The 19,152-nt window shown below is 38.3% G+C and overlaps 2 protein-coding genes across 6 annotated transcripts in view; one reads left to right on the top strand and one right to left on the bottom strand.

Moving 5' to 3' along the window:
• LOC128265124 (uncharacterized) overlaps positions 1-17,347 on the top strand; it is a 190,890-nt gene extending 173,543 nt beyond the window's left edge. For all 5 annotated transcript variants that reach the window (XM_053000946.1, XM_053000949.1, XM_053000948.1 and 2 more), the window contains 3 exons: positions 12,578-12,879; positions 13,304-13,968; positions 14,767-17,347. In XM_053000946.1, coding sequence (XP_052856906.1) covers positions 12,651-12,879; positions 13,304-13,968; positions 14,767-15,588 — 1,716 coding nt within the window. In that variant the 5' untranslated portion in view covers positions 12,578-12,650 and the 3' untranslated portion in view covers positions 15,589-17,347. The remainder of the gene's footprint in view (positions 1-12,577; positions 12,880-13,303; positions 13,969-14,766) is intronic.
• The window catches only part of LOC128265129 (uncharacterized), a 175,897-nt gene that overhangs the window by 145,909 nt on the left and 10,836 nt on the right, over positions 1-19,152 (bottom strand). The gene's annotated exons all lie outside the window — the stretch shown is intronic.

Genomic DNA, 19,152 nt, shown 5'->3' on the forward strand with positions numbered 1-19,152 from the left:
CTATGTTTCACTTTAAACTTTTAAACTGACTGGTTTTATAAGTTATTTAAAAATCAATACCTCAGTTGAACATTTAAAATGGCCAATCAATTATTTAATTAATTTCTTTACTTGAGTAATTTTTCATATTTTGTTAAACTTTTCCCAAAAAGGCAGCTTTAGAAAATCTTTTGATTTTAAATTTAATGTTTGTTTTGAAATTTGATTTATTATACATATATACAACCTTTACTAAAGCTGAGCATTTATTTCTTTGGGAACCGTTTTCATCTTTTATTTAAGTTTGCCCAAAAATTCTCTTGATTTAAATTAAGTATTTCCATTGAAGTGTTAAATAAGTAAGCAAGTTAAGTAAATCTCTTGATTTAACATTTAATGTTTCTATTGAATTTTTTATGTGTTGTAAATATATTTATATATAATGAATTCGCTTTCCAATAAGTTTCTCAGAATTTTTAAAGAGTTTCCTTTAAGTCGTAGTTCGGTGCTCCCGAAAGTCCAATACTTGGCCCAACTTTATGTTTTATGTAGTTCAGCTTTTGGCGTTGGCCTGCTGTTGTTGCTGCCGTGATGATTGTTGCCTTTAGGGGTTACCTGGTCACTGCGGGGCACCGAAATCTGCACAGCTCTAAGCGCACGTCGACGTCTCTGCTGCAAAGGCAATCCTTGAACTTTTCGCTTTTCAAAAATGCACAGCAGCATGAAAAAGTCGCGATTGCAAGGGGCGATGCTGCTGGTTGCTGGTTGGAAAATGGAAAATGGGGAAAAGGAGGAAAGAGGAAAAAGGAGGGCTTACTTATGCATTCGGCTTTCATTAACATGCAGTTGACTTTGGCCGGCGTCGCCAGCGCCATCAAAAGCATAAATTCCATATGCAAATTGAGGCAGTTGGCTCGGTCGGTCACAAGGTGGTTTTACCAGGCGGTGGTTACTGGTTACTGGTTACTCGTACTGGTTACTAGCGGTTCGGTTCGCTCGCCTTTGTGCCTTTGCCTTTCAAAGCGGCAACAAAAGGACAAAAACCGATGGAAAGAACAAAGAGAAAACAGAAAACTGAAAAGCAAGCGAAACCAAAGAGTCGCCATCAAATGGAGACCCAAACTAACCGAACCACACCGTATATTGTCAAACAGAACGGGCAAAGAATGTTTCCAAAATTAACTTAAGACGGAGTTAGAATATAAAAAAAATTAAAAGAAGATTCTAGCTAACAAAATTATATTACCCTTTCCAATCTTTACCAACGTATTTAGAAACACCAAACATTTGTTCTAACATGTCACTTACAAATTAAAGACAATTGTTTACCTTGTTATGTTTCTTCATTGTAAACTAAAATTATAAATAAATTTGCAAAATACTTCTTAAATTCGTAAAAGTAATTGAAAATAATATAGTTACCGATCAAATAATTATATCATATAACTTGGCAAATGCCTTCCCTTAATCTTTGTCCTTAACCAACTGATTCAGAAACACCTAAAATAGTTTCTACCTGCCAATGTTTCTACCTGCTATAGTTTCATAGATTGTAACTTTGTATACTATAAACATTGCCCAAATGTTATATTCAAAAAATAATTGTTTTTTCATTGTTAACTAAAAATTATAAATATATTTTCAAATTACTATTAAAATCTAAGAGTGTATTGCTAAAATAGTAATAATAATCGTTATCCATAAAATAATTATATCTCAGAATTACTTAGAATTTTAAAAAGCAAACCATGACATTGTTTTCCACAGTGTGACCCACCAAGTTTGTAACGTTTATTCATACTTCTGCCCAACGCCATACCTTTTGGCGACTTTTGCTGTTTCCTTTGTTTGCCGTTTGCATTGCTATTGCTATTGCAAACGCTATTGCCTTGGCCATGGGTGTGCTTGCACTGCAGTTGCAACTGCGAGTGGCAGCCATTTGCTGCCGTTTTTGTGGCACTTCTCACTTTCCGTTGTTTGCTTTTCGCAGGCACTGTTTGCTTACGTTGCCACCCGTCCCGTGGTTCCGCTCCGCTCCGATTCGTATTGCCGTAAAAAGGTACGTACGTAGTATAGCTGTCCGGCCGTAGATAGTACAGCCATTGTAATGCCTTCCGGAAAAGCTTTCTGCTCTGCTCTCACTTCTCTTCTCTCTCTCTCGTCTCTTTTCTGCGCGAGTTTCGGATGGAATATATATGCCGGCTACGTCGCGTAACCCACTCACGTAATTGTGTCACGTCGTCGTATTATATTGAAATGAGGAGTAATTGTGTTCAGTTGCTAGGTTCTTTATGTAGTTAACGTAATTTCTATATATTTTATGGCTTATAAGCTTTGCTGATTTCGTTAAGATAAAATGTTGTAATGCAGGAAATCACATTTTCTTGAAGCTACTAAGCTGATTTCGTAAGTGTTAATGTAATAATGTATCATGGATTACGTTGCGTAACGCACTCACGTAATTTTATCACGTCGTTGTGTTAAATATAAATAAGGAGTAATTGCGTTTATTTTCTAGATTCTTAACTTAGTAAACTCTTATTAGCTTTGCTGGTTTCGTTCTTGAAGCTGCTTAACCATTGTTCTAAGTGCTTACGTTACGTAACGTATCATTGACTTTTATTTTGTTGTTGTATGTCATTGCAATTTCTTATTAATCTTCATAGAATTGATTTAATCTCCTTACGAAGTTCAGGAATGTTCTGTGTGACATGCGATGCGCCTCCATCGATCTCATGTCCCACATGTCGCATTATCCCAGGCAAATATTTAGCAATTTGCTCACGTAATTGTCTCACGTCAATAGGCAACGTTGTTATACCTGCAGCAGCAGCGTTACTTGGCTTCCGTCTCCTTGCCATACTCATATATATATATATATATATATATATATATATATATATATATATTCCCCCATCTATCAGCTTAGCACCTTGCAACGGAATCTATTGACTTATTGCCGCCACATTAAGCGGGCTGTGTGGAAAAGGGGAAAGATGCAACCCCCAAGCCCCATCCCCATACCCGCCTTCTGCCATTCTTGACAATTTCAGCAATGTTAGTTCAAGCGACAACGACAGGATTGCGGATGCAGGATTGAGGATTGAGGATGCATTCGTTGGCATACTTGGCGCATTGCAATCAAAGTCAGCGGCCTGAGTGACAGCGAGACGAACTTTCAGATACGCCATCTCCATCCTATATATCCCATCCATCTGTCCTTGAATCAGTCATCCGCCTTGGCACCGCCTTCCTTGCCCATGAGCCATTTAAATGCACGTTGACAATCAGCGCAGCCAGTTTATCCTATTTCAAGCTAGTTCTAGAGTATTTCAAATTAAAAAATAGCCTATACAAATATAAAAAAAAAACTCATTCAATAGAGTTTTCTATCATGTCTTAGCTCTTATGTATTACATAAATGAGCCGCACTTGTAACTGTTTCATTTATATAGTACATATGTACAGATCTTCTTGTTTTCTTAAATTGGTTTTCGTATGTAAACATCTTAAAATACACAAAAATAAGTTACAGTGCTTAACTTATATAACATTTTGTACTGAAAAAAAATCAAATTATGTTTTTGATAAAAAAAATGTTCATAATTTTAAAACTATAACAGCTACCATTTTAAAATCTCTAGTTTTTTTATATGTTTTATTCCATTTGAAAACAGCTTTTTTTGAGCATTTATTTTTTATTTTGAGGGTTAAATACCTCAAGTTTAAGTTCTGTCTCAGGCCGTCCAAAGGCGATTTAAAGTTAAAGCTATGTAAAACATGATCCGCACAAAGTACTAATTTTTTCTTTTTAAGACAAGAAAAACTAAAATAATAAATAAATAATAAAACCCATATTTAGCTTAGCGAGAGCTCAATACCTGACAACACTGTTGACAACTCACAGAGTTTCCGGACTTTCCGACTTCCCGCCAGTCTAGGGACTGCATCTGAAACTGAATTTGAGTCTGATGCTCAGTCTGATGCTGCGGCTGAGGCTGAGGCTGGGTTTGGGTTTGGGTCCAACTACTAGTATATGTACAATGACTGACTTGACTGACTGTCGCTCGGGGAGCTGCCGCAGGCACAAACCGAAGATCCGCGAAGTTGTGGAAGCGAGGGGCAAATGGAAAGACGGGCACAGTGACTGCCTAGCATTTGACTGCTTCCTTATGTTGTTAGTCGGAACGTGACAAGAAAATCAAATACGCAAAAATTCACAGCGGCTGACGTACATTAAAAAAAAAAACAAAAATAATACGAAAATATGGCACATCCTTTGGTTACGACTTTTTATTAATTTACAAATTCCAAAGCATGTGATTATGCTCAATAATCTTTAATAAGCATAAAAATTCGTTTAAAAATATATATTTTTTTTATTTTTTTTATTTAGATCTTTAAAACTATTAACGACTTACGTCCAAGTTTTTACTTTTTTATTGCTTTTAGTATGGTAGTTGTTATTATAACTTTAGAAATGCCGCTAAAACATCTTAAGTTCTTGAGAAAACCCTTTAAAACCATTCAAGCGATCCCTAGATTGTTAATTTACTTTATATAACAATGTATTATAAGATTTTTTTTAAAATAAAATCTTTAAAATTATAAACGATTTACGTACAAAAAGTGCCCACCTTTTTTTATTTGGTTTAATTTATCTTTTCAACCTTTTTTTATCGCTTCTTTTATAGTTATTATAATTCTAATTTTGGAAAATACTTTCAAATGCAGTTTAAAAATATTGACTCTTGAGACTCAAATTTGTGACTTATAAGTTATAAGTGTTATAACTTATAAGTGTATAAGATGTATAAATCTTGTTTAAAATCTGTAAGATATATATTGCAACCTATGTTAGTAGTTTGTATTCTCTTTATTTGTTAACCTTCCTCGCAGTGCATTTTGGCGACTGCTTTACGATAAACGGCGTGCACACGCCAACACAAACTTAAACTAAAATTTAAACACTGAGTAGAGACTGAGTAGACTGAGTAGACTGAGTAGACTCTCGAGCAGCGATGTTCGGACACGGTTTGCAGTGGGTTTCTTGTTTCTTGTTTCTTGGGCATGCAGCACGCAGCACTGATTTCACTGACATGCAGCAACTGCAACAATCAATGCAACTACGGCAGCAACATCAGCCAAAGCTAAACATTTCGTGTCGCATTTAGAGACAACGTGCAGTCAAAGTTTTTTTTTCGGTTCGGTTCGTTTTCTTTTTCTCTATTTAGTGTGTGTGTGTTACATCTGGTTAAACGTTGATTTGCTCCTCTGCGAAATTGTTTCTCAATTGCGTTGGCCCTGTCACACATGGCCATGTGTCATCCCACCCCGACCCCCTTCACAAAAAAAACTCCTACCAATTGCCATAATAGCAGAAGATACAGATACATATACAGATACATTAACAGGCGATACGAGAAGAGTAGGAGATGCAGATAGCACGAGGTTGCTGTGGGTCAAGGAATTGTCGTGCACAGAGACTGGAGTCACTCTATCTTTATCTTTGTCATGACGTAAGCCAATTGCGCAACTTATCAGCTAGCCAAGTTAGTCGCGTAAGTCATCAACTATTGTGTCCGTAGAATAAAGTGTAAAGTTGGTGGCTCTCGTGACAAGAGTATTGTTTAAACAAATGGCAATATATAAATAGCAAATAGCAAAGAATGAGTCTCCTGCATTTCCTGTTTGCGAATGCCAAAGAGATAATTATTCTCAAGAAAGTCTGAGTAAATTGGATGGTACTCCTTAATAAATTTGCGAGTAATTACGATCTCAACACATTGGGGTGTACCTCAACACATCAATCATTTTCAGTACCCACCAAATGGGTTGAAACAAAACAGTTTTATGGTTTTTCAGACGCGTTTAATGGGCCTAGCGGTGAATTAAAAGTTAATGGGGAATAAGTACATTCTAGCAAAAATACTTAATGTTGAGAAAAATTATATAATGCCTTAAAAGTTGAGTATTAGTATGGGTGCTTATTTATGGGTAAAAACAACTTTTGAATATATTTTCCAAATCAATTTAAATAAATTTACAGGGCTTAAATTGTATTTATAATTGGCCTAGCATAGCAATAATACACGTACATTTATTAAATTTAGTAATGATAAAAATCAGCAAAGTACAAAAAACTTTTTAAAAATAAATATTTTAAATAAAATATTTTCAACATTAACTAAAATATTTATATATTAATTCATAATTTTATACAATGTGTATGCATGATGCATGCAAAAGTCTATTTTAAAAAACTAATATCCGCAATGTATCAAAATCAAAGGGACAAACATTTAAATTGAATACAAAATATTTGGATTTACCTCATTTTTTCTAACTAGATTAAAAAATCATCTTAAAGTTAAGCGAAGCTTAAGTTTTTTTTTGTTTCCACCCCTTGCTGTTCGGGTTCACCCTTTTATTAACCCACTGAGGTGCAAAATCGGGCAAAAGTATCTCAACTTCTTAGGCTTGCTTTAAAAACATTGTTCGGGATGGACATGAACGGTGGGGCGTGGCTGCCGCCCCTTTCGGATTGCGGCATGTTGCGGCACTGGCAATTCACCATTTTCCATTTCCCAATTTCCATTTCCCATTTTCCATTTCCCGTTTTGGCCATTTTCCATTTGCATATTGGCCATCGCCCGTTTCATGTCTTTTGACAATTTGCCGCATTGTTTGTTGTTAATTGTTATAAATTTTAAATCACTGACGCCAACAACAATTGCAGGCCATGCAGTTTGTTGCTGTTGACGATGATTGTTATTATGGTGGTTGTTGTTTTGTTGTTTTGCTGTTTTGCGGTTGTGTTGTTGTTGAATTTATGAGATACATTTGCAGAGTTGCCAAGTTGCACTTATGGCCATAAATAGTCCGGCACAAAAATAATCCGAATAATTAGACTGGCTTTGCATGGGTTAATGAGGCATATCCAACCTCCTTCCTCCATCCCTTGTTTAGTTAAAAACACTTTGCAAGCGTTTACTAACTTTGCATTTGTCGCTATGTTGCTTTTTTGCTGTTTTTGTTGCCTCGCGTCTCTGTTAATTGAAATTAAATGTTCATTTACCGAAATTTTAATGGCAATTGAAGCAAGTGGAAGGTTGGCCGTGTTGGCTGGCAAAACGATAATTGCCAAAAAACGTAGCTGGCGAATCTAAAACACTTTTACCCGGAATGACTGTTCTGTGCGATATTATATTTGTAATTCAATTTACGTAGAATACTATTTTTTTTTTTTTGGCTACGAACGAAATGTATCCGGGAATATACACACTGCAGCACACACGCCTGGGGATGGTGCTAAAACAAATTTCATTTGGCATCAAAAAACGGAAAATCAACTTAGGCGACATATTGAGAAATCATTTTGCTATCAATCGTATCGTGGCGAGTGGGGAAAAGCGAGGAAATCCAGGAAAAGCGACAAGGCAGTGGCACAGAGGCAACAGAACAGAAGTTCCCGCACACGTACGCAAATAAAAGGATGTGAGGCGAATTAAAATCGCTGGCACACACAGAAGCTAAAGCTACAGGTGCACAAAGAAAAAAACTATATATCCTATCAGAAAAAAAAAATATATATCTTTAAAATTAAAGTAACATATCTTTATTGATTCAGCATTATCATTATTACCGTTTTAACTTGAGAGATAGAAAGAAAAAACAGAAAAATATAATTTCCTTGTATATATATTTTATTGCGATGGTTATGCGGTTAGAAAGAAATAACTTTAAAAAGTTTATAAAAGTTGTACTATAATTAATGGCTTTAATCTTTAAATAGTATCTTCTAGATGAACATAACGTACCCCATTAATTTTCAATCTATTAAATTTATGTTTAAAATAGTTAAAATCAGCGGTCAAAAAGGTTAAAAAACTTTGTGAAATTCGCTGGAAAAGGGATTAAGCATCGTAAACCGCTGGATTTTTGTGCGGTGTAAGGGGCACGGTATACGGTATACGTATAGTGATACAGCTAAAGATATACAGATGCGAGATACTCGCACCGATGCCAAGATACATATGCTGCAGAGTATCTGCGAGATGCTCGATGCTCAATGCTCAACACTTCACGCAAGATACTTAAGTTCATTTGCGCCACTTTGCGTCTGCCCGTGCATTTTAAATGCGTTCGTGTTTCGACTTTTGGTTTTCAGTATTCAGTTTTCAGTTTTCTGTTTTCGGTCTTTGGTTTTTGGCTTTTGGGCTTTGTTGTTCCCAACATCAGTGAAAATACAAATGCGTGGCCCCATCGAACGGATCTTTGTGCCACTTGGCCGGGCCATGAATCATTTAGATTCATTCTTCCTAACTTTACTCTACTCCCATTTCGTTTAATTTGCCATGTTTTCTTTCTATTTTTCCCCTATTAGCGGGGTATGGTGTATACATAAATAGTTTAGTGTTTTTTTGGGGTTCATTGAATCCCCTCTGATGATGCTGATGATGATGATGACTCACACATCTGTTGACCTGACTTTGCAGGTGCGATGCCACCTATAAATAAATAGCATTGCTAATGAACAACTTTTTATGTTTGTCTTCATCTCGCATGCATAAATCAATCAGCGGGCCAGCTAAAATCAAAACGAGTTATGATCGCCACTGGAATGGGACAACATTTATGGATATTACGTGTGCCCGCCAAGGTTTTTGCTAATCCAGGAGTACCTTGTCCACATATTTTCCTGTCATATAATGGCCTCACCACTTGTTTATTATGTTTTTAGAGTCTGGAGATTCTATCATGAGCCGCTTGAGCACTTACTTAGTGCTTCTGAATTATTGTTGCATAGATCTTAGTTTATTATTTATAGCGCTGCTAATTGCAGTCGAAATCATCCAACAGGTGTGTTTTTTAGAAGGCTTTTTGATTATTATCTTGGTGTCCTTCGAAACGTTTTAAAGTTCTTAAACATTGCCGTTTGAATTATGGTTCTTGTTAACCAGATATTATTAATCTACAAGGTATAATTTTTTTTATCACTATTCTGGTGCTACAAGAGAATCTTATATTAATTGCACTAGTCACTGAGTCCGCTTAAAACATATGAAGATAAAACTCTATTTACTACCTTAGAATCTTGTTATCTAAACAGTTTATAAAAGTTGTCCCATAATTAATGGCTTTAATCCTAAAATATAGTAGTATCTTTTGGATGAACATTTTGAATCCCTTTAATTTGCAATCTATTAAATCTATGTTTAAAAAGTTATAATCATTTCTGAATATCTTTAATAGCTTCACCTAAATGTTTTGCTCTGGATTTGCTTTAATTTTTTAATACAAGTTTATAAAACTGGTCCCACAATTAATGGCTTTAATCTTTGAATAGTATCTTCTGGATGAACATATTGTATCCCATTAATTTGCCATCTATTAAATCTATGTTCGTAAAAATTTTAAATCATTTCTAACACTAAAACACTTAGATGTGTTGCCCTTTAATCTTTTAACAACTCTTAAATCTTTAAATAGTATTTCATGGATTAAAGGATGTGTTGGCTCTATAATCTTTCTGATTTTCCTCGAATTTTTGCCGATTAATTGGCTCTTTGCCAGCGACACACACACTTGGTCTTCGGCACATTTCCGTTCGTGTTCGTTCCACTCGGGATTACGGATCAATGAACCACAGATCAATGCTCGCTATCTAAGGCCAATCCATCTACAAAGTGGTATCCATGGATTTATTTGCTGGGGTTATGGTTCTGGTTCTGGTTCTGGACTCGTAAGAGTCATTGGGGCTCATTGACCCATTTTGGTAGCCGAATAGTTAAAGGCATCATTAAAATTTCTATCGCTCGAAGCGGGTTTCAGTTGCTTTTATTTTTCCATGGTTGTTTTTATTATTTTTGTTTTTGTTTTTTTTTGTATTTTGTATTTTGTATTTTGTATTCCCGCTCTCTGGGTGCGACACACATTCCATCCGGAGATCGAACCTGTTTTGCCTAGCAAATTACCAGCTAAGCAACGAGAACAACTTGTCGGATTCTATTTTGATTTCGTACTTGTAGCGGCTGCCTGTGCCTGTGCCGGTGCCTGTGTTTTCTTTCGCCTTTGGAGTAATCGCATAAGCATGACGCGTATTTAATGGCAAATTGACCCAAATCGTTTTTCGGACTCTGCAGATTTATGGGTACGACGTTAAAGTTAAAGCCCCCGGGGGCAAGCTAAATGATAAATGATACATCCCCCGGGCCACACTCCATATCACATGTATCTCGAAGAACGCAGGGCCTTGAACTCGCTAAGAGAAACACGATCTCTGATTGGAATCATAAACAACTATTCACTCCAGTTGAAAATTCCAGAGGGAGTTTTGCTTTGCTTTACTTTGTTGGATTTTCAGCACAGAAAAGGGGGCGAGAAACGAGGAACACAGGTGATTTTGCATATTTCACGAGCCCTGCAGCTTCTCGTCGTTGTACCCTTGCTGAAAGCTTGTTGCAACATATTTGGAATTCCCCCCTCCATCAGTATATCAGTATATCTCTGTATTTCGGCCTGGTGTTTGCAAAAAGTTTGTGGTACATGCAAATGAAATGGAAAACATTTGAGTAAAAACTTGGCATATCCCCTACCCCTTCTGCTTTTGAAAACACCCCTGCAGCTGATTTCGTTTCGAGTGCTGCAAATATAGTATGTTGCAGCAAGTTTTCAAGTTTTCGGGACTGGGACTCAACTTAAACAAATACCCAAAAAACGACGTGAATGTGAAAAGTGGGGAAACTACAGTTTAGAAGTAAGTGAACTGCTTTGGCGAACTGCTAAAGATAGCAAGCTTGAAAGTACTTTGCTAATCATATGGCATTTTTGATTTTAGTGATTTGTAAAAAAAAAAATTGTAGGGCCTCATTTTTAAGATTACAAATGTGAGAAATGTATTATCATGAACATAGTTTAATACTAAGCATATTAATATCTGCTAAGCTTTTAAAGTTTATTAATTATTTTAATGATGATGATGATGCAAATGGCTTTGCCAAAGAAGTGACATAGTTTTCCACACTTAAATCCGCCTTTGCACAGTGGACACTGGCCTTCAATTGAAAGCGACAGAAACAAAGTGAAACCGGCGATACTGAGACTGAGCAAGTGGAAGGGAATCAGGATGAGCTATCCTAGCCCAAACTCCTAGGGCAAGCACACACACACAGTTGCTTCGGCGTGTTGTTTATGGATGTGTGTGGTCCTGGCCCAAAGGGATTTCGAGAAGCAGGGAGCTGGCTTGGCCCTGTCCGGCTGCAATGTCATAAATATTAGAAGGCCTTGCCGCCAGACACAATGCTGAATGCTCCAACCGTCGTTTGTCGTTTGTATTTTGTCGTTTGTCGCACGCACAACTCACAATTGCAAAGATACAAAACGCAGATAGACAAACAGATTGTCGCCTGCAGTGTTGCTTTTTGTGGGTGGCGACTGTGCCATACTAGGGGATGTTCGTTTGGGTGTTCTATATACACATATATGTACATAGCTCACGGCGTGGGAAAAGCTGGCAGTTGACCCAGCGAATGCAAGTGAGAGTTGGGATGCTCTTAAACGAACAGTGGATAGAACAGGAAATGAGCTGCAGTCGATTTTGGATAAAAGTACATGGAAATCTTTTCGATTTCCGTGGCAAAACGGGGGATTAAAAAAGGCATTAAATATGGTGTACACATACCCAAAACGTTTTTAATTTTAAATACTTTTTTAAGGAAGGAAATTACAGTTACAGAACTTTAATAAGCTATTAATTTTATAAAATTAAAAAAAAATACGTTTGTTCAAACAAATTTAACTTTACAGTGGATTGAACAGAAAATGGGCTGCAGTCGATTACTCGATAAAAGTGAAACGTATATTTTTCGAAACAAGGTTATTAAAAAGGAATTGAACACTGTGTTTTTTTTTCAAAAGCCTACACAAACTCAAAACGATTTTAATCAATACAATTTAAAAGGCCATTTGAAGAAACTAAAGTTACAGAATTTTAATGTTCTATTTATTTTAGAAACATTTGAAGAAGAGTTTAATTTAAAAAATAAATTTGATTTTGGTAGCCGAGCTTAGTGCTTATAAAACGAACAGGAAATGAGCTGCAGTAAAAAATGTCGAAAAAGAATATCGGAAACATTTCAAACGAGGGGAATCAAAACGTAATCGAATATTGCGTGGGCTTAAAGACTACACGAACAGCAAACGATTTTAATAAAAATTTCTTTTTGAGTGCCATTTAAGGAAGTGAGTAAAGTAAGCCATATTCATGCACTTTTTACCCATCGAAGACCACTGTGTCTGCTGCTGTGTTGTTGGGTTTTTGAATAGTTTTTCATTAGGCTAAGGGCCTTCGCCTCCCACAACCTGGAGGGGTTTTCTTGCCCCTGGCACGAAAATATTACACGCAGTTTTCTTGGTACATTTTGTGCCTGACCAACGGGGAAAAACGAGATGGGGAAAACGGAAATAGGACGACCGGCTGACCGCCATATTTAGAAATGAATAATGAGAAACGGGAGCGAGAGGGGGATTTGAAATGAAATGAAACGAAGTAACGCCCGCCATCTAATGACCAACCATTTCCTATTCCTCATTGCAGCGCCTCTGGCTGAAAAAGTAGGAAAGTTCCAACCAAAAGAAGGAAATCAGCAGACCACCACACCGCAGCTATCATGGCCCACTCCAAGGTGATCCTGAAGGTACTGTTCTCACTGTGCGTCTGGTCCTTCGTCATCATCGGACTGTTCAAAATGCACGGCACCAACCTGGTGCCGCAGGAGTACCAGCAGGTGCCGCTCAACGGGCGCATCCTGCTGCAGAAGGACATGCGCTACGCGGAGACCACCTCCACGACGACGGACCACTTCGATCCCAGCGAAATTCTAGTGGACAATCGTACAGGTGAGCAGAGGATGCTACGATCTACCTACTAAATTAGACGATTTTCTTATTTTTTTGTAATCAATATTCTCTTTGAAGTCAGCATAAAATTTCCAATCGAGGAAAAAAATTGGATTTTGTGTTTTCAAACCCCAGAAACAGAGTTTCAGGATTTTTATTTAGTTGATTGATTACCATAATCAGAGCATTTATAGCACGGTTTTAACGTCTATAAAGCTGTTTAACTACTTATCGCCGAAAATTAACATTTGTACAAATGTCTAAAAATTAGTTCTCAAAAAGTTAATTGCTATATATTTAAACTCTCTTGTTACTAAGAACCAAATTACAAAATTGCTTAGGATTAGTTTATACTCAAAAATAATTTTTTTTCTTATTAAATTTGATCTAATTTATATCTTCTGCATTTTTTCGCCCTTTTTAGCCATGGACGATGACCAGCTGGTCCGCGACGTGGAGTCCCGCATCCCCTCGCTGCCGATCGCCTACTGGAGCAAGAACAAGAACTTTCTGCAGCAGAAGTCCTCCACGTGCGCCAAGTACCCCTCCATTTTCGAGCTGGAGTTCAACAACATATACTGGCAGACGCTGCGCACCTCGAACGGAACGTTCCAGCTATTCGGCGCGTACTACGACATTCGGCGCACCTCGCTGCTTGGTCCTACGGTCCGGATCCTCGGGATGATCGACCGCATCGAGCCGAAGGTGAAGACCTTCTGCCAGTTCTGGTTCGACGGCCAGAAGGAGCCGTTCATCGTGAAGACGTTCGAGTACAAGTACATCTGGTACAACAAGTGGGGCAACTACAAGCAGGGCATCTACCAGCCGTACCTGATCGCCTGCCAAATCCCCAAGCCCTTCCACGGCGTGGTGCCCAGCTCGGTGTCGATGGTCGAGAAGGAGTGCGACACGGCCACCAACAACCTGCGCGTCATCTACAACCGACCGCCCGACGACCAGAAGAAGGGCTTCGCCGTCTGCGTCAAGGGACTGGACTTCCTCTACGACGACCTGAGTGTGCGCCTCATCGAGTGGATCGAGATGCTCAACATCCTGGGCGCCGACAAGATATACTTCTACAATCTGCAGGTAATAAATAGTAATAGTAAATCAAAAAGGAACTCAAGAAATGCTTATAGATATATCTATTAATTAATTATTTATAATTAAGCACCAATTGAAATTTTATTTTCATTTATTTTATAATTATAAATATTTATGTATGCCCATAGGGATATAAAATGCATAAACAAATAGTAATAGTAATGGTTAAACTGAAAGTAATGACTTCCTTCTCAGAAAGAAACTCAAGAAAGGCTGATAGATATTCATTTAGTTTTAACAGTTCTTAATTCTTAATTCTCAACTTTACCAATATTAAAGGGTTTTTAAGTCTCATTTTGTTTATTGGTTTATTTGTTAGCAAGCATTATGATAAATTAAAACAAAAGTTTTCTTATACCTAAAAGGTAAGCTTTTGAGCACTTTAATATATTGGCCGCAGTTGCAGATACAAAGTGCCACAAAAAAAGCTCATACGTATATTATTGTCTATATAATCGAACCACTGAGTTAAATATATGTTTTGACAGCTTTGTAATTCCTTATTAATCAAGAAAGTTTAAAAAAAGGTAAAAATCATTGAACAAAATTAGAAGTTATTTAATTAAATTAAATTTCTAGATTTGTGGTCTAGGTCTATGGCATTAAAAAAAAAGTTGCAAAATTGTTTAAAAGTTGCAAGAAAAAGCGACTTAATGGCTAAAGTGACAGCACACTGAATACAACACAAGCCTATATGGTATAGGACATTAATAAATTTCAAGGGCCAATGGCCATTAATACTACTCTAATACGCTTTCCCTTACCTTCCCTTCCCGTTTACAGGTGCATCCCAACATCACGAAGGTGCTGAACCACTACGAGCAGGAGGGCAAGGTGCAGGTGATTCCTCTGACACTGCCCGGGGGGCAGCCGAATGTGCCCGGATTCCAGCACCTCTACCTCACCAAGAAGACGAACCACAAGCGGCAGAACGAGGTGATCCCGTACAACGACTGCCTGTACAAGAACCTCTACCTGTACGACTACATCGCCCTGCTCGACATCGACGAGGTGATCATGCCCAAGGGCGGGGCGGTCCTCTGGTCCGAGCTGATGGACAAGGTGCGGCCGGAGTCGCGCAAGATCAAGCCGGACGGCTTCCACAGCTACAACTTTCGCAACGTGTACTTCCTGGACGACCAGCAGCACGAGCACGGCTGGCACAAGGATATCCCCAAGTACATGCACATGCTGCAGCATGTGCACCGCGCCAAGAACTACACCAAACCCAATCAGTATGTGAAGTGCTTCCACGATCCGGAGCGTGTGCTCACCTTGCACAATCATTTCCCGCTCAGTTGCCTGGGCGGCGTGTGCAAGTCCTATCCGGTGGACACGCAGGATGCCCAGCTCCAGCACTACCGCGCCGACTGCGTGAAGACGCTGAAGAAGAGCTGCGAGGAGTACCGCGAGCACTCGGTGGAGGACAAGACCATTTGGAAGTACAAGGACGAGCTGATCCGACGCACCATCAAGGCGCTGGACACGCTGGGCTTCTTCCGCCGCCAGGGCCTCAATGCGGCGGCCTCCTCCTCCTCGGGTTCGGGCAGTAGCTCCAGCGGACTGGGCAACGGTGGCGCCACCACCCACTCGACGGAGCGGTGATTCGCACTGCTCGGCGGGGGCATTGGCGGCATTGGCGGATGGTACTGGCCCTGGCAATTGGTTGAAGCATCCGGCAACAGCCTCGGCAACGAGGAGTTCTTTGTGTGAGGCACTCGCACTCCAATTCCCAATCGAAACCCGAAAGCCCGTCCTCTGACCCCTGAGTTTATGCTGCGCAGAAGAGAGAGTTTAGAGTTTAGTTAGTAGGTCCAGAGTTCCCATCCAAAATCCATACAAAAAGAAACCCTGTTTTCGATTCGATTTCAATGGAATTAAAGTTTTGTAAGGGATTATATTCATTAAATTTGTTAAAACCCACTGCTTTAATACCTTTTGGGTTTGTGAAATGATTGAATTAAAGTGTTTGGACCTAACGATTTAGGTTATACAATTTTTATATCCCTTTTGGATTACGAAATGATTAATCTTTTAAGTTTTACATTAATCTTTTAGGCTTTAAATTTGTAATATTCCAATGTTTTTATACCTTTTGAATTTTGAAATGCTAGATTTTTTTAAGTGGTAGATATTCCCCAACTTTAAATGAAAGTTTTTTAGCCTAAACACTTTTTTACGATTTGTAACATACCTTTTAGATTTTAAAATGAGACAATTATTTTTTTTTTAGTTTACCCCGTCTAATTCCATCGAAATCGAATAGTTCATCGGGGTTTAATTGAGTATGGCTAGTGTATAGAAGAGGCGTTAGTTAGTTTGCGGAGTTGGGAAAGAACACTTTTGAAATTGTGCCTTCGAACCTGGATTGTAGTGAGACCCGTCCCCCCTCCCTCCTGCCCTCCAATTATGTATTTCCATTCAAAAGCAAAGACAAAAAAAGCAACAAAAAAGACACAAAAAAGACACAAGGTCACAACTTAAAAAAAAAAAAGAGACCCACAAAACTTATTTACCCTGAGTTAACAGCTGAAGAAGACACGAGCGCAGAAGTCGAGGGAAAAATCATAGGAAAGTGAAGGAAAATGAAAAGGAAACCTAAACTAAGTTCAAGACTGATGATGTTTATTAAGAATTATAAAATCGAAAGAGGGGATTTTCAAGCGGATTTTTGTTTTCACATTCGGTTAGAATCGATATTAATGTTGTTGTAAAGGCATGTAACATGGCCCCCTTAAAATCGCAAGCGAAAAATATCACTAATGCTAAGCAAAACAAAACAAAAAAAAAACTAAACAAAAACTTAAACTTAAAACTAAAAACTAAAAACAAAGCAAATTGACAAAGTTTGAGTTGTAAACTGTAAATAGGAAAATTGTTAACGACGAAGAAGAAGAAGACGAGGCCCTAATAATAAAGCTAACTATATGCAGACTAGGCCGATTTAAATCGGATAAACTAGCAGGAAATGAAAAGGAATAGGCGAGAATTAAGAGAAGCTGCTCAATTCAATCTTTTATTTTGGTTTCCAACCAAGCAATACCCGATATCCTTGTGTTTTCTTAACTTGTACATACACATACACCAATACGAAACTCTCTCACACACACACACATACATACACACACACATACACACACACACACACACACACACACACGGAAATACACCACGCACATTTCCTTAGGTATTTTATTTTATTCTATTTTATTTTATTTCGCATTATTTGAATTTTTGATAGCAGCTTAGTCAAATTGTTGTTGGAGTTAAGGAGAGTCGTGTACAGTTCGGGAAACTATGCACCCACTTAAACTATTCGATAGTTGTTCGACTATACTTAAACACAAATACATATACATATACAAATACAGATACAGATACATATACATATACAGATACAGATACAGATACAGATACAGATACAGATACAGATACAGATACAGATACAGATACAGATACAGATACAGATACAGATACAGATACAGATACAGATACAGATACAGATACAGATACAGATACAGATACAGATACAGATACAGATACAGATACAGATACAGATACAGATACAGATACAGATACAGATACAGATACAGATACAGATACAGATACAGATACAGATACAGATACAGATACAAATACAAATACAGATATACAGATATAGTTACATACTTGAGTGTATTAATGATAGTTACTAGCTGATAAGGTGAAGCGTGTGAAGGAAACCCAATTTTCTTTCCTCATTTTTTTTTGCGTAGTTAATAAAACACAATTGATATGAGAACAAAGTGATTGATGAATAAAATTTTCAACAAAAAAAACACGAAACCATTGTTGTTATTTCGTGAAACGATTATGTTCTTTATTTCTTAGCCATTATTTACCTAAATTTCTAATACCCCCCAGGTGAATAAACTTGAGCCATCTTTAAGGGCTCTGCCAACTGAATGACTGTGTAAAAGGAAAAGGGATCCTGCTTTACCGGAAGCGTGCCAGAGACGTGAGACACAAAACTTTCAGGAATGTAAACAACAAAGCATTTAAAACGGGGCACAAATGAATCCACTTTACGCAGGAGCAGCAGCGGCAAAGGAACAAGTCCTCTAAGGATACCTTAAGCCACTGCACACAAAACTTTCGGCCCGAAGAGTCGAAGGATAACCAAGGCAAGGCAGCTCGCAGACGCAGACACATACACCGGACCGAAATCAAAAGAATGCTGGGCGCTGGGCGTTGGGCGGCGAAGAAATTTGTATGAACGCAACTTAAGTGAGCATTAAACACGCTTCACTGGAGGACCGGCAGGAACGGCAGAAACGGAGAGCTTCCAAGTTCCCGGGAGTCTAAGTTGGTTAATAAACATTACCAACGCCACAAAAACCATTTACGTGAACTATTAAAATTCCGCTGTATTTAAGTTGCCTACCACCGCCAACCGCCCAACTACTTTGCCTTTGCCTTTCTTGGCCTTGTTTCACGATTATGTTTATTTATATGGCACACACGAGGCGGAGGAAAGTGGCGGAAACGGTAGAATCAGTTTATGGACTGCCGGATGATGATGATTATGCTGATGCTGACAGTTATGGAGCGGTTTTCAACACTTGCGCCAGCCAGCAGAGCCCGACTTCTGATTGAAAATGCACAGCTCTTGGCAAAATGAAAAAATATGCGAATACGTACATATTGCAGCAAACTAATTAAAATTCTCAATTCCCAAAGCCATTCCGTGGCATATGCATTCCACTCATAATGCATGCGCATAAATCTAGGAATGAAGTGCGCGGCTTAAAAATTAAAATCTGCAATTACATGACAGCCCCAGGTGATAATGGTTGCAACTAGGAAACCGCAGAAAATTCATGCTCCCGTGGTCACCAGTCCGCTTGATTTGTCTATTGGCCCACAGCCCCAAAATCTGCCCTCCATTTCGTTTTTAGTTTTATTTCGGTTTATTTCTTGCCCCATCAAATTGCGCCTGCCCTGCCCGCTCGACATTTATCCCGTACCTGTCGCCGCGGAATTAGGTCGAAAGCAGTTTCTGGAGTTGCGACACTGCAAGGACCTGAGCAGCGCAGTTGGAGTCAACAAGGACACCCGCCCTCAGGATCTTATATTAATAATTTTATCCTTTGTATTGACAAATAATGATAAACATTTATTGTGAATAAA

The sequence above is a fragment of the Drosophila gunungcola genome, unplaced genomic scaffold (genome assembly GCF_025200985.1).
Source record: "Drosophila gunungcola strain Sukarami unplaced genomic scaffold, Dgunungcola_SK_2 000095F, whole genome shotgun sequence".
Taxonomy (NCBI): domain Eukaryota; kingdom Metazoa; phylum Arthropoda; class Insecta; order Diptera; family Drosophilidae; genus Drosophila; species Drosophila gunungcola.